General features: G+C 34.7%; 1 protein-coding gene across 6 annotated transcripts in view; it reads left to right on the top strand.

The window, feature by feature from the left end:
* Usp34 (ubiquitin specific peptidase 34) overlaps nucleotides 1-21413 on the top strand; it is a 194577-nt gene that overhangs the window by 118313 nt on the left and 54851 nt on the right. For 5 of the 6 annotated variants that reach the window (XM_074049807.1, XM_074049805.1, XM_074049806.1 and 2 more), the window contains 10 exons: nucleotides 113-217; nucleotides 2380-2435; nucleotides 2529-2649; nucleotides 6448-6631; nucleotides 7047-7210; nucleotides 11560-11625; nucleotides 12945-13091; nucleotides 13176-13232; nucleotides 13322-13399; nucleotides 13756-13850. In XM_074049807.1, coding sequence (XP_073905908.1) covers nucleotides 113-217; nucleotides 2380-2435; nucleotides 2529-2649; nucleotides 6448-6631; nucleotides 7047-7210; nucleotides 11560-11625; nucleotides 12945-13091; nucleotides 13176-13232; nucleotides 13322-13399; nucleotides 13756-13850 — 1073 coding nt within the window. The remainder of the gene's footprint in view (nucleotides 1-112; nucleotides 218-2379; nucleotides 2436-2528; nucleotides 2650-6447; nucleotides 6632-7046; nucleotides 7211-11559; nucleotides 11626-12944; nucleotides 13092-13175; nucleotides 13233-13321; nucleotides 13400-13755; nucleotides 13851-21413) is intronic. The other variant, XM_074049804.1, reaches the window with a different exon arrangement.

Here is a 21413-nt window from a genome sequence, read left to right as displayed (position 1 = left end):
TTAGATTTTAAATTATTTTATTTGTGTAGAGATTTAATTTCATAAAGCCTATCGTTTCTTAAATGTGTTACTATTTTAAAGTATTTTCACAAAATATAATTTTTATTAATAGATGGATGATTATGAAGAAGAACCAGTGTTAAAACCTGGATGTAAAGAGTATTTTTGGTTGTTATGCAAATTAGTTGACAACATACATATAAAGGATGCTAGTCAGGTATGTTTAAAATTACACATTAACTTGTTAATAGATAAATTGGGCATGTAAATATTTGTGATTTACTAGTCCTTATTGTTAAAGACTTTTTATTAATGTTTTAACTAGTTGGTACTGTCATAATTTTTCTGTTACATTTGTACCTTTTTCTTATGCTCTAATTCCCTTCTTTTTTTTTCTTTGACATTGTCAAAGTACCTATAAGCAGTTTTCTTTTGAGTAAGATACGATTATAAGATCTTATATGGAAAGTAAAATTCAGATTTGAAATTTAAACATATATAATTCTTTATACTAGCATGTGGATTTGGAGTCCTGAATATATGAAATAAAATTGTAATAGAAATTACTTTAAACTAAAGAAACACTCAGTCTTTACTGATCCACTAATTTTCTTATACTAGACTAAAATGACATTTCCATTCAAACAAAAATATTTAAAATAAATTTCATAGACAAACTTACCATGTAGACTTTTCATTTTTCTTCTTTATATTAATTTAGTTAAGCTAAATATTAACTCAGAAGAGACTTGAATAGAATCCACTGAAATATTTTCTTAATTTTTTCATGCCTATGAATGAAGTACCATATATACATTTGACATTTAAAATCGTATGGCATTTACACTGTCTAATTTTAAGTTTATATCTGAATTTTTAAAATATTCTACTTTTCATTTGAAAAATATAAAAATTAATATTGAATAAATTCTAATTTGATTATTATTCATTAAAATATTGTAACCATCTGGGTGCTGGTGGCTCACACTGTAATCCTAGCTACTTGGAAGTCAAAGATCAGGAGGATTGTTATTTGAGGTCAACCAGGGCAAAAAATTCACAATCCCTCCATCCCAACCAATAGCTGGCTGCTATGGCAGCCATCTACTACATTGGGCAGGGCAGGAGATGGGGGTGGAGTGGGGAGAATTGTAATTCTAGGCTGGGCAGAAAGTTCACAAGACAACATCTAAATAGAAAAGGCTGGGTGTTGTCGTGTGGGTCTCATCCCAGCTACAGTAGGAAGCATAAATAGGAGGATCAAGGTCCATGCCTGGCCTGGGCATAAAATAAGACCCTGTCTCAAATAACCAAAGCAGAAAGGGCTGGATATGTTGGATATGTCACCCATATCCAACAGATACTAGGTACTAGAGCACCTGCCTAGTACACATGAAGCTCTGAGTGTAAACCCTAGTACTGCCAAAACAATTTTTGATATACTGGGGCTTAAACTCAGGGCTTCAGACTTTATAGGCAGGTACTCTACTGCTTAAGCCCCACCCTCCAGCCCTATAGATTTTTTTTTTTCCTTAAACCTCAGTTTGCTTACTTATGCTAAAACACAAATCCAATCATTTTTTTTAATGGCTTATTTTTATTTTTTTATATTACCATTTTTACATTTACTCACATGTATGTATATTGTTTGGGCCCTTTCCCTCCCTCAATCATTCCTTCTTAGAATTTTTTTTGTGTGTTTTTTTTGGGGGGGGTTGGGGGGCTGGGCAGGAGGGAGAGTGCTCTTGAATGAATCAAGTTCTATTTTGTGAAGGCTGTTTTGTGTTTCTCAGTTACAAAAATTAAAACTTTTGAAATTACCTCTACAGTGTAGTTTATTTCAAAGCTTAGTTTAAAAGAGGGTGGGGGAGCAAGAGAATCATGAGTTTGAGGCCAGCCAAATTTGTTTATCAAATTCTAGGCAAGCCTGTGCTTTGTGTTTCTCAGAATCCAAAACCAAAGCTAGTAATGAAAACAAACCAAGCATGTGCTTAGTATCTATGAGTCCCTGGGTTCAGTCCCCAGCACCATCAAAAATAAATAAATAGTTTCACATACTCTTGTATGTAAATTATATCCCACTAAGTGTGTTAAAGAATAAAACAGCAAACCCTAGTATTTTCTCAATAGATTAATTACTGTGACTATCATAAATTATTACTCAGTTGATTTTTTTTCACAGAACTGTTAGTGTGCATTTAAAACTAATTTTATTAATTCATATTATGTATAAAAGTAGGCTTATTGAGAGATTATGATTTAATTAGTAAGTTTGGGAAACCCAAACTCTTGTTAGCTATAAGGAAATGATTTAGTAATCTGTATAATACTACATTTACAAATCTGTATTTGAATTTTGTATTTTCTTTTTATATTAAGACAACACTCCTCGACTTAGATGCTTTGGCAAGACATTTGGCTGACTGTATTCGAAGGTAAAATTTGATGTGAAATTGACAATTACATTATTGAGGAAAGATAAAAGATACAACTATCTTGTTTTGCTTGTGTTCTTGTTTTTTTTGTAGTAGAGAAATTCTTGATCACCAAGATGGTAATGTAGAAGATGATGGGCTTACAGGACTTCTAAGGCTTGCAACAAGTGTTATTAAGCATAAACCGCCCTTTAAATTTTCGAGGGAAGGACAGGTATGTACTAAAACTCAAACTGTCTATATGAAATATGATTGAAAGTTTTTGTATCTGCATTGTATGTGGATATGTTAAGTTTTTCACACATCCAAATTTAAAGTTTGCTTAAACTTAATTGTTGGCAGGAGCAGGGAATGTTGAATAAACTTGGATTTACTTTTAGAATGTAAAAACAAGTTTTAATTCCTATTATTATAATAATGAAAGGATGACTTCTTTAGTGGTATATTTTCTATAGGATTCAATATTTTGAAGTAATAAATTATGAATTAATATCCTAATTTACATAATGAAAGTAATAAACAGTCATGATGGGGGGGTGAGTTCAAGTATGATACATATTGTAAGAACTTCTGTAAATGCCACAGTGTACCCACAGTACAACAATAAGGAAAAAAAATAGACTTATAATAGTTTCATATTTAAAGGCTCTATGAAACCTATGCTAACAAATGTCTAACTACTCTTAAAAGTTGTTCACCTTTCCATTGGCACTTCTGCTATTTCCTGTATTGAGGGAGTTAGTTATGACTTAGAGAGTTGTTACCTTCAGGTTACTGAGTGTGTTAAAAACAGTAACCAAAAGAATACCATGATGAGTCCCTGAGCATTTTCTGTGCCCTAAAGGATTCTCGAGATAAACTTTAGGTGACAATCTTAATCGGTTTTAAATCTCTTCTGTTTCTTGTAATCCACAAAGCCCTTCCACTTTTGTTTTGTGGCTACTGATTTTTTTCCACTCATTTTTTAAAATAACATGTAGTACTTACAAGTATTTATAAAATACACTGTGATTGTCACACTTTATTACCAACATATAGTTGATTCTTTTTTTGTAGATATATTGAGATTACTAAATGTATTTTAAATGTTTTGGGTCATGTATACCTTTGCTAATGATCAACTCAGTGTAATTAGCATGTCTGTTCTCTTAATCTCTTACCTGTTTTTATGGTAAATACATTCAAATTCCTCTCTTCTATTTTGAGATATATAATGCATATTGTTAATTATATTTACCCTGCTGTACCTTAGAATTTATTCCTCCTGCAAAATAGTAACATTGTACCTGTGTTAATTCATATCTCTTCCTACTCTCAACTTCTGTGAGATCAACTTTTTTATATTCCAGTATGAGTGAGATTGTGCAATGTTTGTCTTTCTGTATTTGATTTCATGATTCTGTATGCTGACTATTGTGAATATGTTGCAGTAAAAACAGGATTTCAGGTGTCTTTTCAACATGTTGATTTCATTTCCTTTGGGTATATACTCAGCAATGGGATTGCTGAATTGTGTAATAGTTCTATTTTTGGGTCTTGTTTTGGGGCGTTTTTTTTGTAAGTTTTTTTGTTTTGATTTTTTTTTGTTTGATGTTTGGTGTGGTTTCGTTTTGATGGTACTAGGGTTTAGATTTATGGCTTTAGGCTTGCTAGACAGTCGCTCTACAACTCGAACAACACCTCCAATACTTTTTTCCTCTAAATTTGAGATCAGGTCTTGCTTTTGCTCAGGTCCCCCTGGACCACCCTCCTTCTATTTTATGCTTCCCACCATACCTGTGATGACATGTACACACTATCTCATCCAGCTATTGGCTGAGATGGTATCTTACGAACTTTTTCCCATGGCCTGGCCTTTAACCATGATCCTCCCATTCTCACCTTCAAGCAGCTGGGGTTACAGGCCTGATCCACTGGTGCCCAGTTTTTTAGTTTTTTGAGAAACCTCCATACATACTGTTTTCCATAGTAACTCTTCTAAGGTACATTCCCACTAACAGTTACCAAACCTCTTTTGGTGCTGTTTCTTCTAGGCCCTATTTTATTCTCCCCCATTACGCTCACTGGCAATAATTAATGTGTGTACTTGCTGGTAGAAATCTTATCAATATATAGCTTTTATCCCCAAATATAAAAATTAATTGATTTTTCTGATTACATTAAAAAGGGAAAATCAGGAAAGGATGAAAAATATTTAGCTAGTACAGAAAAAAAAGATCCCATGTAGTGTGATTTTTCTGTGATGTTTTTCTAGAACTATCTGTTGATGTATTAAATACACAGGTATAAAATTTATATTAAGTAAATATAATCAGCCCTCCCTACCTGTAAGTACTAAGGATCAAAATATTAAGGAAAATAAGTTGCCTTAGTACTTAACATACACAGATTTTTTTTCTGTCTTTTTTCTTTAAACAATACAATATAACAGCTATTTGCATGGCATTTGCTTTCTTAAGTTAAAAAAAAAAGAATACTTTAAAATATTTTCAAATTAAATATAAAAGGGGAATTTAAATGTTTGGTATAGTTATTATAAGAAAAACTATAGCATCTTTGCACATCTGCTCATTATTCATTATTTACTTGTAAATTCTTACTTTCTTTTTGGTGGGACTGGGGTTTGAACTCAAGACTTCACACTTGCCAAGCAGGTACTTTACCTTCTAAGCCATACCTACAGTCCTTTAGTTGTACTTTGCCAACTACAAATATTTAGTTCATTTAGTTTATGCATCCCACTCCCCAGCCAACAGTACTGGGGATGACTAAGGGCTTTGAGTTTGCTAGTCAGCCCCTCTAGTGTCTTGAGCCATGCCACCACTCCTGGTTTGTAGATCTAAACTGATTGGCAAAGATAGTTTATTGTTAAGTTAGTTATTAGCCACTTCAGATGTTCTGTTTGAACGTTTGATTTTTATTTTCCAAAGTAAGTAAATGTTTTACTTTGTGTCTCCATGATAATTCCTTCAGTTTTTAATTCCAAGATAGATAAAATCTTATCAGTGGGTCAACTTCTGAAATAAGCCCATTTTTCTTTGCAAAGTCAGAAACTAAGAGTTATATGTTCTTTGACTGTAGTGACTTGGAAAGAGAAAAGGTCATTAATAGTAAGATATTTTTAATTGTCTTTTTTTCTTTGCTTGTTTTTTGTTTCTGTGCCCTTAGTCCCCTAAACCACCCCCTTGTTATTCACTAGAATAATCAAGACTCAGCATATAGTCATACTTAGGGCTATATGAGTTACATAATGAATATAATATTCATTGCGGTGAAATAGTACAAAGTAAAATAGCAAAGAAAAAATACCAGTTAGGAAAAAGAGCAAGTAAAGAGATAACCCAGTAGCCACTTTCATAGGCAGACTGAATTTAGGAAAATTACATCTAAAATGAGGGTCTAGAAATCAATTCTCTTAAAACAATTTAAATCTCAGAGTAAATCTTGTTCCTTCAGTTTGAACTTCATTGTTAGAGAGGTTTTAAGTAAAAACTTGGTATCTTGAATCCTGACTCTGGCACATACCAACTTTATGCTACTGGCAAGGTTCTTAATCTTTCTTGCTTTTTGTTTCTTGCTTTCAGTGGTGCCTGGCACTTTAATAATTGTCCTGTATGAATGAGTTGCTACTGTTGATCTTTTTGCTGTTAATTAAATGCAAAGGCACCTGTAGGACATTTTGACAGACAAGATAGGGAAGAACAAAAACTTTTGGCCATTTAGTAAAGTAGAAAATAATGACATTGTACGTGAATAATCTGTAAGCATGAGCTATCAGGTATAAAGAGTGAAGGGAAGAGTAGATTAGCCACCCATTCCATTTTCTCTTTAAGAGAAATGAACACTGATAAGACTTTCCAGTAATGGTGTGTGATGCTGCTACAAGTTTTTGAATCATCTTTCAGAAGATTATATTTAATCCTAGAATCCAGTTTATTCTGTGTATGGTTTGTTGTGTTTGGAATATAATTAATATCCAAATTAAATAACATGTCTGACTTCTTTTTTCCAGGAGTTTTTAAGAGATATCTTCAATCTCCTGTTTTTGTTGCCCAGTCTCAAAGATAGGCAGCAGCCAAAGTGCAAATCACATTCTTCGAGAGCTGCTGCTTATGATTTGTTAGTAGAGATGGTGAAGGGATCTGTTGAGAACTACAGACTAATACACAACTGGGTTATGGCACAACACATGCAGTGTAAGTATTCTTCTTTTCCTTTCCTTTTTATAAACAGGAATCCAGAAAGGAAATTTTGGAGGGCATTGTTTAAAGAATTCACTCTTAATACACTTTAACACTATAAACCGTTGTTAGTGGGATATTAAAGTTAAAAAGTAAACATTGGTTTTTAGTTTTTAAAAATGTGAAAACCATTTTTATAGATATCCTGAGTGCTTTGTGTTTTTTTTTAATAAAATAATTTAAAACCAAGTAAAATCAAGTTTTAACAGTTGCTTGAATTTTTAGACGATATTCTTACCTAATTTCAAAAGTTACCATATGTAATGTTCTGTAGGTATTACCTAGGTAGCTAGTGGAGGTAGTTAACTAAAGCATAATATGTTATGCTTAATAGTTTGTTGGGGGCATCTTTCCCTCCCTCTTTCTTCAGCAGCCCATGCACCTTACAAGTGGGACTACTGGCCTCATGAGGATGTTCGTGCAGAATGTAGATTTGTTGGCCTGACTAACCTTGGAGCTACTTGTTACTTGGCTTCCACTATTCAGCAACTTTATATGATTCCTGAGGCAAGACAGGCTGTCTTCACTGCTAAGGTAGAGATTCCTCTCTTTAAAAATTAAAAGTGAAACCAAATGTTAAAATTTTTGCTTATAAATCTTAATCTAAAATACTGTTTGAGAAAGGGATATATGCATAAAGAATGAGAAAATTTCATTATATAAATAGCTAGTGTGCATATTTTGTTTTTACACCGAGACTATACATAATGTTGTATGACTTTTTCTCATTTGTGTATTTAGTGATGCTGGGGATTGAACCCCAGGACTTGTGCATGCTAAGCAAGCCCTATACCACTTGAGCTATGCCTCTAGTCCTAATTAATTTCTCAAATGAAAATATGGTAGTGGGTTACACACTTAGTAATACAGTGAACATTATATTTTTAATAAAAATAAGTATAAATTTGAGTTATATAGAAAATAAGTAAAACCTGACACTAAGTAGGGCAATATTATCAGAATCACTGAGTTTTTTTCTTTTACACTTATCCCAAATTAAATGAGTTTGTGGGTCTAGTTTGAGCAAATTCTGCTTCAGGTTGTTTTTGTTTAGTTGTTCCTTCTAGTTTCCTTCCATTCTTTCTCCCATCTTCCCTCCTTCCCCCTATGGATCATTTTTTACTTCGATGTCTGCTCTGCTTTTATAATTTCTTGTCAAATACTGTTTTGTTTTGTTTTTTTCATCATGTCATCTTTATGTCTCACTTTCTCCTAATAAAGTCTAGAGTCCTTTAATATGTCTAACTTACTCGTGAAGGTCTCCAGTTTACAGAACACCCAAGTGGGTTTAGGTTTTTGGTTTTAGTTATATTAATATTTCTACGTTTATCATCTCTGTGAATTAGTTACAACTAAAAGGAGTTCAAATAATGGGCTAATTTAGCAAATAGAAAAGTTTGTAACTAAAAATGATGGACCCAGCTGGGTGCTGGTGGCTCATGCCTATAATCTTAGCTACTCAGGAGGGCAGAGATCAGGAGGATTGTGGTTCACAGCCACCCCCGGCAAATAGTCTGCGAGACTATCTCAGAAATACCCATCATATGGTATCTATACACAATGGAATTTTATGCAGCCATGAAGAAGAACAAAATGTTATCATTTGCTGGTAAAAGGATGGAATTGGAGAACATCATTCTGAGTGAGGTTAGCCTGGCCCAAAAGACCAAAAATTGTATGTTCTCCCTCATATGTGAACATTAGATCAAGGGCAAACACAACAATGGGACTGGACTTTGAGCACATGATAAAAGCGAGAGCACACAAGGGAGGGGTGAGGATAGGTAAGACACCTAAAAAAATTAGCATTTGTTGCCCTTAACCCAGAGAAACTAAAGCAGATACCTTAAAAGCAACTGAGGCCAATAGAAAAAGGGGACCAGGAACTAGAGAAAAGGGTAGATCAAAAAGAATTAACCTAGAAGGTAACACATATGCACAGGAAATTAATGTGAGTCAACTCCCTGTATAGCTATCCTTATCTCAACCAGCAAAAACCCTTGTTCCTTCCTATTATTGCTTATACTCTCTCTACAACAAAATTAGAAATAAGGGCAAAATAGTTTCTGCTGGGTATTGAGGGGGTGGGGGGGAGAGGGAGGGGGCGGAGTGGGTGGTAAGGGAGGGGGTGGGGGCAGGGGGGAGAAATGACCCAAGCCTTGTATGCACATATGAATAATAAAATAAAATAAAATAAAGAAATACCCATCATAAAAAAGGGCTGGCAGAGTGGCAAAAAAAAAAAAAAAAACCCAAACAGATGGACCCATGTTCATAGGGTTTTTTTTTGTTTTGTTTTATTAGTGCTGGGGCTTGAACTGAGAGCCTCACACTTAACTAGGTAAAGGTGCTCTACTGTTTGAACTATGCCTCCAGTCCTCCATCTGAATAACTTCATAAAACCAGTAGTTAACAAAGAAGATAATATTTGATGCTTTTCATTTTAGCTGGTAAAATGGCCATAGTTCTTGGTGCCTCTTGTTTATCTTAATGATTAATTTTAGCTATTAGCATTCCTAGGAGACTGGATTTGTGAATCAAGTGGTAGAGTGCCTGCTTTGCACACGTGAGTTCAAATCCCAGTTACACAAAAAACCCCAAAACAAACAGAAGCATTCCTAGCAATTAGTAGCAACAGAAAGAACACTTACATATGCTCATTTTGAGTATTTTCTTAAGTGGTATTTTTGGTTAAAGACTGTATATCAACTTACGTCAATATAGAAAAAAATTTTAATTTGTACTTCATTTGTAAAGTGTAGGGCATACATATATTTACTTATATTACTATGCTGGGGATCAAATCCAGGACCTTGTGTATGCTGGGCTAGTATATTTCTAAGCTATACCCCCAGCCCTACATAGAAAGTTCGTATTCAATACAAGTCGACAGTATAACTTCAGAAAGTTGATGCTTTAGATGAGAACTTCAGGTAATTTTATTACCCTTTTTGATGTTCATAGATTAAATAAAGCTACATGTATTTTAGTTTTTATAAAATACACAAAACAAAATGCATAGTTTTAATTATTTTTAAGTATGTATTTGTGTGGCATTGATACATACACACTGTATATTATAACAGGTTCAGAGTGAACTGAACCTCTGCATGCATTAAACCCTTGACTTCCCATTACCTGTTCTCACAGCCCCTTATAGTCACCATTCTACTTTCCTCCTTTGAATTCAACTCCAGGGATCTCATAAAAACAGAGCAATAAAATATTAGTTCTTTTATGACCAGCTGTGAGTGGCTTATTTCATTTATCATAATGCCTTTCATATTTACTTGTATCATAGCATGTGTTAGAATTTCCTTTCTTCTTATGGCTGAGTAATAGCACATATATGTGATATATTTTGTTTGTTCATCTTTTGAAAGACACATGGGTTTCTCCCACCTTTTGGCTCTTCTGAATAATCCTTTTATGAACATCTGTATATAAATCTCTTTGAGTCTCTGCTTTCACTTTTTTTGGGCATATACCCATAAGTGGTGTGGTTGGATCACACAGTAACTTTCTGTTTAATTTTTTGAGGAATCACCATACTTTTTCCATGATGGCTGCACCATTTTATGTTTCCACTTAACTGTGTATAAGGTTTCCAATTTTTTTATATCCTTGCTAACACTCATCATTTTCTGGTTTTAATTTGCAATAATACCTATCCTAATGGGCATAAACATTTCTTTAAGTACTAAATACATAATAATTGTAGGATATTTTAAAATTGCACATTGAATAAAATTTCCTTGTTTTTGACACTAAATGTATCAATTAGGCATTTTTTCTTTAGATAACTAGTGCTTTATTCTGTAGTAATAGAAATATGAGTCTAGGACTTTGTTTCTGAATGCTTTGTTTTTGTTTTCTTTGTTAGCACTATGCATATATTGGACCTGTTATGCTGTCATCTTCTGTTACTATTCTCATCATCTCATAAAATATTAAGCCTCTCATGTAATAGTATAGGAATATAATCTGTGTCTGGTTATTTTTGCCAATCTATTGATTTCCTCTATTCAGTTACAGTTGTGCTATCATTTAATTTTGTGGTATATGCTGTATAGATCTTAGTTATTTGTTACCTCAATTATTTATAAGTTCCTAAACAGAAGAGCCATGTTCCTGCATTCCCCACAAGACTGACACAAATAACTGGTGTATACTCCCAGCCTCTGGGTGGCTTAATATTCCATGATACTCTCACAACTTTATTTATGACAAGTGGTAATTTGTAATGGTGGTGATGCTTTACATAGGTTGAGTTTAGTATGTGAATTAGAATAGAGTATATCTGGTAAGAGTCTGGCATGTTATATGGATCTCTCCTGTAAGGCTGCTGTTTAGAGCTAAGTTTCTAGTGTGTGTAGCCAGTTATCCTAATCTTGGTTATTAGTATTTTGCAATTTAGACAGTTTTCAAAGATCTTGGCTGGTATTCCTTTTTATTGTTAAGTATATTCTACTCTACAGAAAGTAAAAATGTGATTATATGATGGTGAAGTATCATTTAATGTCTCTGTATTTTTTAATGTATGAGTCTACTTATAGAAGGCAATTTATTGCACACTTGAAATATTTTTCATTCTTGTCAGTCATTGTACCAAATGAGTGTTGATCTAAAAAGCAGTTTTTCAAAGATTTCCCTATTCAGTTTCTTAACATAATGGTGATCACTGTATTTATTGAAATGAAGAAACTACTAATTTTTAGTACTATAATTTCTGAAGAAAAATAAAATAATTAAAGTGTTATCCCTACATTCAGCTAAGAGGATGAAAACAGATGTAGTGTTATGCACATTGAAAGATTTTGTTTGCTAGCCTGTCTAGTTTACTACTAGTATGTTTTGATGGAAAATTTTCTCTTGATTTCCAGTATTCAGAAGATATGAAGCACAAAACCACTCTTTTGGAGCTTCAGAAAATGTTTACATATTTAATGGTATGTTTGAGAATCATGGGGAGAAAATAATTACATTTATCTTTTGAAAGGTCTAAAAATGTCACATGGAATTTGTACTGGCTTCATCAAGTCTTGCATACTCTAAGTTTTTTAAATTGAATTTTTTTAGTTACCTATCTTTGTCATAATGGCTTTTTTTTTTAACAGTCACATCTCAGTTATCCTGTTAATTTGTCCTTTGAAAAGTTCCTTGCATCTGATCCTTTTCCTGTCACAGGGTCACCTCTTTAATGCCGCAAGGTTTCTAACTTACTTCTTTTTAATTCTCATCTTAATTCTCATCCCCAAAATGGTAAAAGTGATCAATTTTAAGAAGATCCAAGCCTTACAGTGGTAATCTAAACTTCAGTCGTTCTTCATTATGAATAGGATGGTATTTAAGGTCATCTGCATGACACATATCCTCTGTAATTTTATCTCTACCTTCGGTCTCCTCTCCTTTCTCTCTGCATATCCAGGTTCACACCTAGTAACTCTAAGCCCTTTGGAGCTGTAAAGTTACTTATGCCACTCTGTGCATGTCACTCTTCCTTCAGCACTCTTCTTCATTTTTGCCTTACTGTCATCCTTGGTTTACACCCCTTCTACCAGACTCAAGTCTCCATGCCTCTCTGTTGTTTCTACCTCTTGTAATGAAGTTACTTGTTCTACCTGTTGTTATCTTGAGGACAGAGATTGTGTCACATGTGTTTCTGTATTTTTCATTTTCTAATACTTAGTAAGGGTTGAATAAATTTTTTAAACAAAAGTAAGATATACCAGTGTTCCCTTGATTCTGATTTTAATCTCATTTTTATATAAAACTATTTACAGATAGTTCAGTCTGTAGGAAAACATGTTTCGCCTCCAAAAGTTTATTTTCTTCACAATACAAATCTGAGTCTTTTGAGGCCCAAATTCCTTCCTAGAAATTCCTTTACCTAAAAATAGTAATTGCATATGGTTAATTTAAGCATCTTCTGGCATCAAGTACGTTAAAATGAAAATGCCATGAAAACCTAACAAAAAGAAATAAAGAGAACATTTTCAAAACTTCCTTTGGCTGGATGTGGTGGCTCAGGTCTATAATCCCAACATTGAAGGCTGAGGCAGGGGGATTGTGAGTTTGAGGACAGCCTGGGTTCCATATGGAGACCCTATCTCAAAAGCAACAGCAATAATAACCCTTCCTCTCTTCCCCAAAAAACCCCACAACCTTTCTTTTAGATTTACTATCGTTTTGTTTAGTCCTTTGAAGACCTTGTTATGGCTGTTTTCTTATTTTTATTTAATATCATTTTCCATCTTTTTCTTTATAGGAGAGTGAATGTAAAGCATATAATCCTAGACCTTTCTGTAAAACATATACAATGGATAAACAGCCTCTTAATACTGGGGAGCAGAAAGATATGACAGAGTTTTTTACTGATCTGATTACTAAAATTGAAGAAATGTCTCCAGAACTGGTTAGTGCCAGCATACTGAAAAGTTTCTTTGACTTTGGACAGATTTTCCTGCATTTTAATTGCTGACTTTTGTTTGTTTTAAAGAAAAATACCGTGAAAAGTTTGTTTGGAGGTGTAATTACAAACAATGTCGTGTCCTTGGTAAGTATTATACGTGTTTTTGCTTTTCGGAGATCTTAATATATTCTAGCTTATAATAAATTTCTAATTTTTGCCTATTGATTGATCAGGATTGTGAACACGTTAGTCAAACTGCTGAAGAGTTTTATACTGTGAGGTGCCAGGTGGCTGATATGAAGAACATTTATGTGAGTAATGGCCATAATTTTTAGGATTTTTCTTTGCTTTTAACTGTTTTATATAGCAGATTTGTATGTTACATTAAAAAAGAAATGAACTGTTTCATGTATTTTCTTCTTCCTCTGCCATTTAAGTAAGAATTAAAGGTAGACCACAAAACTGGTATTTGCCCAATCAAAATGTAAAGATTGACCCTTTGCAAAATTTTGTAAGATTCATATGAGGGGAAGAAATAATTTTTTACTAAAATTAAGAATTCACTTTTTCATAAACAAATTGGTTTTCCTCTGTGCAATGTGGCCAATCTGTAATTATTGGTTTTTTTGTAAATAATACGAACTTTACAATGTGGTTTTATACACAGGAATCTCTTGATGAGGTTACTATTAAAGACACCTTAGAAGGTGACAACATGTACACTTGTTCTCATTGTGGAAAGAAAGTACGAGCCGAAAAAAGGTACGTTATTTGAAATGTAATTTTATTCATGACAAATCATGTAAAGAAACAAATTTTAAAAAAGAAGTGAAAGCAGACAGATTAGCTGAGATTAAACTTCATTTACACTGTATATATGTAAACAATGCAGTGTAATTAATGTGTATATAAACAGTGTAATATAATGTAGAATTAGTTGTTTAGAGCTCACTCTCTTGCAGCAACTTTTCATGTATTATTCAGAGTGTTATAATTTGACATAAAAATTGGACTAGAAGCAAAGTTGGAATCTAAACTTGGGATAAGTCATATTTTCCAAAGCAGATACATTAACAATAAGAACAATGATTATTTTTATCACCCTGTATTGATTCACAGATGTCTAGTTTTAATGACTAGTTTCCAGGTAATAAACAATATGTAACTTTTACACAGTACTTTTTGTTTAGCAAGCACATCTCTCAGAACTTTGCATGATTTTATTCAGCTAACCACAATATTTCTTTGTAGTAGGTAATATCATCCCCATGTATACTGGTGAATGCATAGAAAGGCACAGAAATAATAGATACTTTACAAATGTTGATCTCTTAAGATAAGAAGTACTGATGAGCAGATTTCAGGGAAATAATCCAGATTAATTTGAGTTCTCTTGAAGGCATCTCAGTGGAAATGTTCTCCAGGTAGTTGGTTATTGTGATTAGAACTTGGAAAGAGATCTGTGTTGGCATTAGAATCGGGTGTTATCTTTTGAGTTTAAAGACTGTTCTGTGAGTTTTTTATACGACATTCAAACTGGTTCGTCTTTCCCTTGCACTGTGTATTGATTTTATTTTGAATGTTTATTGTTCCTCAGTTTAAATGTTTTTAGAGAATTTCTTGAAAACCAGTGGTTTAGCTGTCTTCAAATAAAAAATTGCTTTACTTCCATTACTAATTCATACCACTCATTGTATAGCCTTTTTTCGTTTCTACATACTATTTTTTCACAATTCATAATTTTCTTCGATATCTTTCTTTAATATCTGAAACATTTGTTTTCAAAGAATCTTTTTTTTTTTTTTAATTCATATGTGCATACAAGGCTTGGGTCATTTCTCCCCCCTGCCCCCACCCCCTCCCTTACCACCCATTCCGCCCCCTCCTTCCCCCATCACACCCTCAATTCCCGGCAGAAACTATTTTGCCCTTATTTCTAATTTTGTTGTAGAGAGAGTATAAGCAATAATAGGAAGGAACAAGGGTTTTTGCTGGTTGAGATAAGGATAGCTATACAGGGAGTTGACTCACATTAATTTCCTGTGTGTGTGTATTACCTTCTAGGTTAATTCTTCTTGATCTAACCTTTTCTCTAGCTCCTGGTCCCCTTTTCCAATTGGCCTCAGTTGCTTTTAAGGTATCTGCTTTAGTTTCTCTGCATTAAAGGCAACAAATGCTAGCTAATTTTTTAGGTGTCTTACCTATCCTCACCCCTCCCTCGTGTGCTCTCACTTTTATCATATGCTCAAGTCCAATCCCCTTGTTGTGTTTGCCCTTGATCTAATGTCCACATATGAGGGAGAACATACGATTCTTGGTCTTTTGGGCCAGGCTAACCTCACTCAGAATGATGTTCTCCAATTCCATCCATTTACCAGCGAATGATAACATTTTGTTCTTCTTCATGGCTGCATAAAATTCCATTGTGTATAGATACCACATTTTCTTAATCCATTCGTCAGTGGCGGGGCATCTTGGCTGTTTCCATAACTTGGCTATTGTGAATAGTGCCGCAATAAACATGGGTGTGCAGGTGCCTCTGGAGTAACCTGTGTCACAGTCTTTTGGGTATATCCCCAAAAGTGGTATTGCTGGATCAAATGGTAGATCGATGTCTGGCTTTTTAAGTAGCCTCCAAATTTTTTACCAGAGTGCTTGTACTAGTTTACATTCCCACCAACAGTGTAAGAGGGTTCCTTTTTCTTTCCCCTGCATCCTTGCCAACACCTGTTGGTGGTGGTGTTGCTAATGATGGCTCTTATAATGGGTGAGGTGGAATCTTAGTGTGGTTTTAATTTGCATTTCCTTTATTGCTAGGGATGGTGAACATTTTTTCATGTGTTTTTTGGCCATTTGAATTTCTTTTTTGAGAAAGTTCTGTTTAGTTCACTTGCCCGTTTCTTTATTGGTTCATTAGTTTTGGGAGAATTTAGTTTTTTAAGTTCCCTATTATTCTGGTTATCAGTCCTTTGTCTGATGTATAGCTGGCAAATATTTTCTCCCACTCTGTGGGTGTTCTCTTCAGTTTAGAGACCATTTCTTTTGATGAACAGAAGCTTTTTAGCTTTATGAGGTCCCATTTATCAATGCTATCTCTTAGTTGCTGTGCTGCTGGGGTTTCATTGAGAAAGTTCTTACCTGTACCTACTAACTCCAGAGTATTTCATACTCTTTCCTGTATCAACTTTAGAGTTTGTGGTCTGATATTAAGATCCTTGATCCATTTTGAGTTAATATTGGTATAGGGTGATATACATGGATCTAGTTTCAGTTTTTTGCGGACTGCTACCCAGTTTTCCCAGCAATTTTTGTTGAAGAGGCTGCTGTTTCTCCATCGTATATTTTTAGCTCCTTTGTCAAAGACAAGTTGGTTATAGTTGTTTGGCTTCATATCTGGGTCCTCAATTCTGTTCCACTGGTCTTCATGTCTGTTTTTGTGCCAGTACCATGCTGTTTTTATTGTTACTGCTTTGTAATATACTTTGAAGTCAGGTATTGTGATACCTCCTGCATTGTTCTTTTGACTGAGTATTGCCTTGGCTATTCGTGGCCTCTTGTATTTCCATATAAATTTCACGGCATATTTTTCGATCTCTTTAATGAATGTCACTGGAACTTTGATGGGAATTGCATTAAACATGTAGATTACTTTTGGGAGTATAGACATTTTTACTATGTTGATTCTACCAATCCATGAGCATGGGAGATCTCTCCACTTTCTATAGTCTTCCTCAATCTCTTTCTTCAGAAGTGTATAGTTTTCCTTGTAGAGGTCTTTCACATTTTTGTTCGGTTTACACCTAGGTATTTGATTTTTTTTGAGGCTATTGTAAATGGAATTGTTTTCATACATTCTTTTTCAGTTTGCTCATTGTTAGTGTATAGAAATGCTAATGATTTTTCTATGTTGATTTTATATCCTGCTGCCTTGCTATAGCTATTGATGATGTCTAGAAGCTTCTGAGTAGAGTTTTTTGGGTCTTTAAGGTATAGGATCATGTCACCTGCAAATAGGGATATTTTGACAGTTTCTTTACCTATTTGTATTCCTTTTATTCCTTCTTCTTGCCTAATTGCTCTGGCTAGGAATTTCAGTACTATGTTGAATAGGAATGGAGATAGTGGGCATCCTGTCTGGTTCCTGATTTTAGAGGGAATGGTTTCAGTTTTTCTCCGTTAAGTATAATGCTGGCTGTAGGTTTGTCATATATAGCTTTTATAATGTTGAGGTACTTTCCTTCTATTCCTAGTTTTCTTAGAGCTTTTATTATGAAATGGTGTTGGATCTTTTTTTTTTTTTTAATGTTAATGGTTTCATTTTATTGGTTATTGAATAGGAAGTGCATATAAACCATTTAAAATTCTAGTAGTATAAAAGAGCACAGTTATCACAAAGCTACTTAATATTCTTATTTGAGTACTTTAAACATTTTCTAGGTTATCTTCCTAGAGTTTTTTTTTTTTTTCATTTTTCTTTTATTATTCATATGTGAATACAAGGATTGGTTCATTTCTCCCCACTACCCCCACCTCCTCCCTTACCACCCACTCCGCCCCTTCCCTCTCCCCCCACCCATACCCAGCAGAAACTATTTTGCCCTTATTTCTAATTTTGTTGTAGAGAGAAAGAATATCAGCAATAATAGGAAGGAACAAGGGTTTTTGCTGGTTGAGATAAGGATAGCTATACAGGGCATTGACTCACATTGATTTCCTGTGCATGGGTGTTACCTTCTAGGTTAATTCTTTTTGATCTAACCTTTTCTCTAGTACCTGTTCCCCTTTTCCTATTGGCCTCAGTTGCTTTAAGGTATCTGCTTTAGTTTCTCTGCGTTAAGGGCAACAAATGCTAGTTTTTTATGTGTCTTACCTATCCTCATCCCTCCCTTGTGTGGTCTCGCTTTTATCATGTGCTCATAGTCCAATCCCCTTGTTGTGTTTGCCCTTGATCTAATGTCCACATATGAGGGAGAACATACGATTTTTGGTTTTTTGAGCCAGGCTAACCTCACTCAGAATGATGCTCTCCAATTCCATCCATTTACCAGCGAATGATAACATTTCGTTCTTCTTCATGGCTGCATAAAATTCCATTGTGTATAGATACCACATTTTCTTAATCCATTCGTCAGTGGTGGGGCATCTTGGCTGTTTCCATAACTTGGCTATTGTGAATAGTGCCACAATAAACATGGGTGTGCAGGTGCCTCTGGAGTAACCTGTGTCACAGTCTTTTGGGTATATCCCCAAGAGTGGTATTGCTGGATCATATGGTAGATCTATATTTAGATTTTTAAGAAGCCTCCAAATTTTTTTCCATAGTGGTTGTACTAGCTTCTGAGTAGAGTTTTTTGGGTCTTTAAGGTATAGGATCATGTCATCTGCAAATAAGGACATTTTGACAGTTTCTTTACCTATTTGAATTCCTTTTATTCCTTCTTCTTGTCTAATTGCTCTGGCTGGAATTCCAGTACTATGTTGAATAGGAGTGGAGATAGTGGGCATCCTTGTCTGGTTCCTGATTTTAGAGGGAATGGTTTCAGTTTTTCTCCGTTAAGTATAATGCTGGCTGTAGGTTTGTCATATATGGCTTTTATAATGTTGAGGTACTTTCCTTCTATTCCTAGTTCTCTTAGAGCTTTTATCATGAAATGGTGTTGGATCTTATCAAAGGCTTTTTCTGCATCTATTGAGGTGATCAAGTGGTTTTTGTCTTTGCTTCTGTTAATGTGGTTTATTACGTTTATTGATTTTCGTATGTTGAAGCACCCCAGCATTCCTGGGATGAAGCCTACTTGGTCATGGTGAATAATCTTTTTGATGTGTTGTTGAATTCGGTTTGCCATTATTTTGTTGAGGATTTTTGCGTCAATGTTCATTAAGGAGATTGGCCTATAGTTCTCCTTTTTGGAGGTGTCTTTGCCTGGTTTTGGGATAAGTGTAATACTGGCTTCATAAAATGTGTTTGCAGTTTTCCTTCCCTTTCTATTTGGTGGAACAGTTTAAGGAGGGTTGGTGTCAGTTCTTCTTTAAAGGTCTGATAGAATTCAGCAGAGAATCCATCAGGTCCTGGACTTTTCTTTTTGGGGAGACTCTTGATTGCTGCTTCAGTTTCATTTTGTGTTATAGATCTATTCAGGTGATTAATTTCCTCTTAGTTCAGTTTTGGATGGTCATATGTATCTAGAAATCTGTCCATTTCTTTTAGATTTTCAAATTTATTTCAATATAGGTTCTCAAAGTAGTCTCTGATGATCTCCTGGACTTCCATGGTGTTTGTTGTTATCTCCCCTTTTGCATTCCTGATTCTACTAATTTCGGTTTTTTCTCTCCTCATTTTAGTCAGGTTTGCCAGGGGTCTGTTGATCTTGTTTATTTTTTCAAAGAACCAACTTTTTGTTTCATTAATTCTTTGTATGGTTTTTTTGGTTTCTTTTTCGTTGATTTCAGCTCTTATTTTTATTATTTCTCTCCTTCTATTTGTTTTGGGATTTGCTTGTTCTTGTTTTTCTAGGAGTTTGAGATGTATCATTAGGTCATTGATTTGGGATCTTTCAGTCTTTTTAATATATGCACCCATGGCTTAAACTTTCCTCTCAGAAGTGCCTTAGCTGTGTCCCATAGATTCCTGTAGGTTGTGTTTTCATTTTCATTGACTTCCAGGAACTTTTTAATTTCCTCTTTTATTTCATCGATGATCCATTCTTCATTAAGTAATGAGTTATTTAGTTTCCAGCTGTTTGCATGTTTTTTGTCTTTCCTTTTGTTGTTGAGTTCTACTTTTACTGCATTGTGATCAGATAGTATGCACGGTATAATTTCTATTTTCTATTTGCTGAGAGTTGCTTTGTGCCCTAGCATATGATCTATTTTGGAGAAGGTTCCATGGGCTGCTGAGAAGAATATATATTGTGTAGAAGTTGGATGAAATGTTCTGTAGGCATCAACTAGGTCCATTTGATCTATTGTATATTTTAGATCTTGGATTTCTTTATTGATTTTTTGTTTGGATGACCTATCTATTGATGACCATCATTGTCTTTGGTGTTGTTACTGTCACTGTACTGTGTGCAATTAAGTATTTTCTAGCTTGTAATAATAACAATTGTAATATTTAGAATGGAAGAGTGAACTGAGATGGAAAGCAAGAAGTTAAAGAAAAGGGAAAAACAAATACACAGACAAGAAAGAGAAAACAGAACAAGGTATCAGACAAGAAAGTTTCAAAGGTATAAACAGGGAGTGTTAGTGTACTAATCGACAGTAAGCTGAACAGACATTAGAGAGAGAATTGAAAATCAAAAATAAAAAAAAAGATAAGAATAAAAATAAAAAATAAGTAAATGAAAGAAATATCTATATATAAAAATGAATTAAAATAAAATGAAAAGTAGAAAATTAAAAAAAAATATCAAAAAACCTCCAAGTTCAAATGCAGTGAAGTTTCAGTCTTAATAATTTGGGTGTCTGTCTCAGTCTCCAGTCCTGGAGATGCTGCATCAGGTGTTGTTCTGTAGTTGTCTCATCAAAGGAGACGCATAAAGTAGAACAAAACTACACACACACACACACACACACACACACACACACACACACACACAGTAGTTGTCTAATCATAGGGGACGCATAAAGTAAAACAAAACTACACACACACACCCCACCAAGTGTCCCAAGTTCAAATGCAATACAGTTTCAGTAAGTTTTTCAGAATGCAGGTGTAATTCGGTTGTTCTCTCATCAAAGGTAGGGAGAAAAAGAAAAAAAAGAGTCTGGATACAGTTCTGAAAATGGTATCTGCGGCTATGGCTTGCCTGCCCGCTGCTGTCAGCCTGCTGTTGCTAGCGGCGTTATTTATGCAGATCTCTGGGGTGAGCTTAGCACTCACCTGGCCCCACAGGCTTTGTTTACTCAGAGTTCTCCTGTGTGGGAGCCTGTGCTACAAGCTTTCCCCTTTCCAAGCACACTGGGAAAGGTGACACTGCACCCTTGTTGTCAGGCCTGCATGTTTATTTACAGTTCATGTGGGAGGTGCGTCTTCCCCCCTCTCCTGTGGAGTTTTCCTCCCACCACCACTTTCACAAGCTTTCCCGCTCCTGGTTGCTGGGCATATACCCCTGTTCCCACCAGAGGCTCTTCGGCCAGATTGGCTTGTTTATTTACAGTCCCGGGAAGGATTCCTTTCCCCCAGTCTTCGGTGCTCAGGGCACCCCATCCTCTTTCCCGCGTGTCTTTATTGTTCTTATTGCTTATTAGTCAGTTTCTCTTTTTACCCTGGTGGAGGTCGGTCTGTCCAGGGGGCTATGCTGCTCTTGTCCAGGCTTGTCT

Source organism: Castor canadensis, chromosome 12 (assembly GCF_047511655.1).
Source record: "Castor canadensis chromosome 12, mCasCan1.hap1v2, whole genome shotgun sequence".
Classification (NCBI taxonomy): domain Eukaryota; kingdom Metazoa; phylum Chordata; class Mammalia; order Rodentia; family Castoridae; genus Castor; species Castor canadensis.
Note: the sequence above shows the minus strand (reverse complement) of the source record. Positions and strands in the feature narration are given on the sequence as shown.